Below are 3,900 nucleotides of genomic sequence, written 5' to 3'. Positions count from 1 at the left end.
ATTTTCTTTCTGTTCAGTCTATGACATCAGTCGAATTCTCTGACTTGATCTCAGTGCCGCATAGGGAGAGGGCCATCAGAAAGAGAGCCAAGCCACCATCCTATAACCTCACAAGTGAGTGTTAAGTATTTTAAGAAGCTGCATTACGTCACCCGACCACGCCCACTTCACATAGGCCACGCCCACTTGACCCTAACAAGTGAGACAGTCAGATTGGAGTACAGAAACATCCGGTAGTCGAGACTAGGGATGGGCAAAATGATTATTTTCCGGGAATCAGTTCTTTCCGATTCGTTCGTTACGTCAGATTATGTCATTTGACAGGGAATCTCGCAGGTGTCTGACCCCCCCCCCCCCCCCCCCCCCCCCCCCGCGAGACGGCCCTGAGCATAATTTAAACGACTTCTAGGCTCTACCCTCCGTGAAAATCCACAAGATATACTATATGGCAGGGGTATTCAACTAAAATTCAAATAGATCCAGTTAGAGAAAATGTCTTCAAGCAAAGGTCCGGAACATCATAATGTCATAATGCATGTAATCAACAACTAACTGTCAGACCAATATAAGAAGAACAATTCAAAAACATTTCGACAATATTTATTGTCACTTTTATACAATTATACAGATAATACTGAAGATGTATTATTTAAGGAGGTTCAACTGACTCCACTGAAACAAATCTCTTCAAGGAAATGAAGGGCTGCGTTTAAAATCAAAATGGTGAAAATTAACAGGTAATGGTGGGTTAACATTTCAATTTTCTTTGTGGCTGATGATGCTGACATGGGCAGTTGGTTTATTTTGTCAAAAAGCTCTTCTTTCTGTTTCCCCTCAAGTAAGGTTTCAGCTACTGCACTCATGCACTCCTTGACAACCCCTCCATCAGTAAATTACGGAGCCCCCCAAGGGACATGGAGGAAAAAAAAAAAATTGGTTGAAAATAAATAAATAAATAATGGTTTGCGAGATCTCGCAAAAGACTTTGCGAGATATCGCAAAAGACTTTGCGAGATATCGCAAAGACTTTGCGAGATCTCGCAAAAGACTTTGCGAGATATCGCAAAACTCTTTGCGTGATATCGCAAACCAACTTCCGCAGCCCTCATTCACCAACGGTCCATGCAACAGTCATATCTATTCATCTATGATAAACCGTACACCAGAAAATAATCATGGAGGAGGATTTAGAGCATTTCCTTCAGTCCAGAGGGGTCCCAAGAGAGGACATCATGCGAATGCAAAGAGACAAGGTGGGCAGGAATTTAATTTAACATAAGTTAATATATAGCGAACGGGTCACTTTCTAGAAATAAAGACTGACAAGCTGAAGAGGGAGTTCAGCTTGAAGGTCTTTATTTCTAGTATTATCCCTTACCTTATTACCAGTAGTGTAGTCTACGTGATACGCAGGTATACGCCGTATACCCACTAGGAACGCACCAGGATTTGCGTATCCCCACTTAAAAATGTGCACGGATACGTATCAATCGTCTTGTGACAGATCTTTCACACTGTTTTTTCGCAAATACCGGTTGGGTATAACTGCAATAAAATACTTTAAGCAGGGGAATTTATCTCCTACATTCACCATTCATAAAATTCACCCTGCGCGCTCGCGCTCTGCCCTGTCTGTTACGAAGCGCGAAGCTGCCCCTGCATCTCTCTGCACGTTAGTTGGCGGGCCGAGCCCCTCCTTCTCGCGCGCGCGCGCGTGTGTGTGTGTGTGTGTGTGTGTGTGTGTGTGTGTGTGTGTGTGTGTGTGTGTGTGTGTGTGTGTGTGTGTGTGTGTGTGTGTGTCCAGTCCTCCCATATTAATGTGTAAACCACATAACAAGCAGTCAACAGAAGACAATGTTTTAATCCCACTTTATATCTACTTGTTACTTTTAGATGAGAACCCCTGGTCAGCCTTTCAGCTCAAGTTAACCTAGCTTTAGTGTGTGTGTGTGTGTGTGTGTGTGTGTGTGTGTGTGTGTGTGTGTGTGTACAATATGAATGACTAGGCAATCAATCTCAAGTTTACCTAGCTTTGGTATGTTTAAAATAAGAATATTAAGTATTGCTTCTTATATTTGCAGGTTGACAAGGCAGTGCTATCCATCATGAGTGATGAGCAAATGGCTAAATACATCACTTCATATGGTGACAGAATAGCTGTCCTCTCCTTCTGTCAACAATCAAACACCAGCACCACCGATAAAGAGACGCTTCTACAGAAATTAAGAGCTAAAATAGGAGCACGGAAAATGAAATCAAAGAAAAAAGGAGTGTCACAATCAGGTGTGGGGGAGAGGAAAGCAGAGGGGATGACGAGACCAAAGAACAATGCAGCAGAAAAGACAACTAGAAAGATCTAAATCGGATGGCTTCATTTTACTGGCATCGATTACCATCAAGTCAGGACCCAAAATGGGGGGGGGACAAGGCACGCGACAATGGAGAAAGCTTCAACGGTGTCTCTGATCCTCGAACTGGGAAAGCAGCTGTTTTTCCCAGACGGAGCCTCGACAAAGGGCCGAGCAGAAGACTTTGACTTTGTTGTCTGCGATTTCAAAAGAAAGGAGATTGCTTTAAATGAATCTATCGGCAGTCTTTACGACCAAACTAAGTTAAAGCTGCTTAGATTTTACATCTGCACCAAAGAACAAGCAGCTTTAACAGATCAGTCCTTAGATGAGGATTCTCAACAGTGTTTATCCACTTCAGATGAGGCTGTATCTGCCATCACTCCCATTGATGCAGATGAAGCATTTACTGATGACCTGGAGCTTGTGCCTTCATCACGCAGCGACATCACTGATCAGGTTTGTGGCCCTAAAAAAAAGTAATAATAATGACAGAGGCCAATGGAAATAGATTGTTGTACCTGTGATATATATGTGGGTGTGTGTGTGTATGAATTACATCAGAAAAATCTTCAAATATTATGCTTAATAGAGTAATGGAGCTTTCTTGTGCAATATATTTTTTTATCACTATTGAATATACATTGTGAAAACGTGTTTCACCCTGCCATATTTGAAATAACCGCTTTCAAAAAAATTAAACATGATTTCTTCCATTACAGAACCTGCTTTTCCAGATGCAACCAAAGTCCAAAAAACATAGGGGCACATCCGAGATTGTGACTGCACAAGGTTCAACAAAATCCCATCTCACTCATTCAACTCCAAAAGACAATACAAAAGCCCACATCGGCCAGGGGCAGGATACTGATTCAAGTGATGATGATGTTTTGAATCATCTCGAGCCTTCCTCTGATTTGCCTGACTCCTGCTTTGAAACTATTGATCTGACCAGTGCAGTTCTACAATCTGAGTCTTACTCTGATGAGCCAGACACTGTTGAATGGGATCCAGAAGATGACCCTCGTGGAGCATATGATGATTGGATAGATGTCATAACATTGAAGTCTGGCAACAATGAGGATATCACACAGGTAATTTAATTAAAATAAGCAAAGGAAGTAGAAATAGTAATACCAGAAAAAAGGAAGTTTGTCCAATGTTTGTCCATTTTCTTCATTATATAAAAATGTAAGTGGAATTTTTACCATCTCACCAGTGTCCCTGGATTTCAACGGAACACTGGAATGAAGAAGACTCGTTTAGAAACTGTTCTATAGATTGCAATCTGCAATTACATATTATATATGTAGGGTCAAAATGTCTGCTGTCAAATAATACTGCATTCATAATTTATCCTTCAGAGTGTCGACCCGAGTGGAGAACCTATTCAGGATATACCACTCCGGTTGTCTCCAGCTATTGGCCTGCCTACACCAAATGTGCAGTCCATACACGAGGAAGCATTGCAAACTGCACAAGTAAGATTAAGCACTACAAGAATCCCTGAACACATAATTTAAACAGGTGTAATATTTTAGAGAACAGTTAA

The 3,900-nt window shown here is 41.5% G+C and overlaps 1 protein-coding gene across 1 annotated transcript; it reads left to right on the top strand.

The window, feature by feature from the left end:
- The first annotated feature begins 1,957 nt into the window (after positions 1-1,957).
- On the top strand, positions 1,958-3,508 carry LOC132464673 (uncharacterized). Its single transcript, XM_060061189.1, has 2 exons — positions 1,958-2,807; positions 3,071-3,508. Exons 1-2 carry the CDS (start codon positions 2,439-2,441, stop codon positions 3,449-3,451), a joined length of 750 nt encoding a protein of 249 aa, XP_059917172.1. The 5' UTR covers positions 1,958-2,438; the 3' UTR covers positions 3,452-3,508.
- Positions 3,509-3,900: the final 392 nt, after the last annotated feature.

Source organism: Gadus macrocephalus, chromosome 1 (assembly GCF_031168955.1).
Source record: "Gadus macrocephalus chromosome 1, ASM3116895v1".
In the NCBI taxonomy this organism is placed as follows: domain Eukaryota; kingdom Metazoa; phylum Chordata; class Actinopteri; order Gadiformes; family Gadidae; genus Gadus; species Gadus macrocephalus.
The sequence above is the reverse complement of the archived record's forward strand: the minus strand, read 5'-3'. Positions and strand labels throughout refer to the sequence as shown.

Excerpts from the sequence above, each read along its gene's own strand:
- LOC132464673 (XM_060061189.1), top strand. The coding sequence starts at position 2,439 with ATGGAGAAAGCTTCAACGGTGTCTCTGATCCTCGAACTGGGAAAGCAG. Across the intron at positions 2,808-3,070 it reads GCAGCGACATCACTGATCAG|AACCTGCTTTTCCAGATGCA; the intron begins GTTTGTGGCCCT and ends CTTCCATTACAG.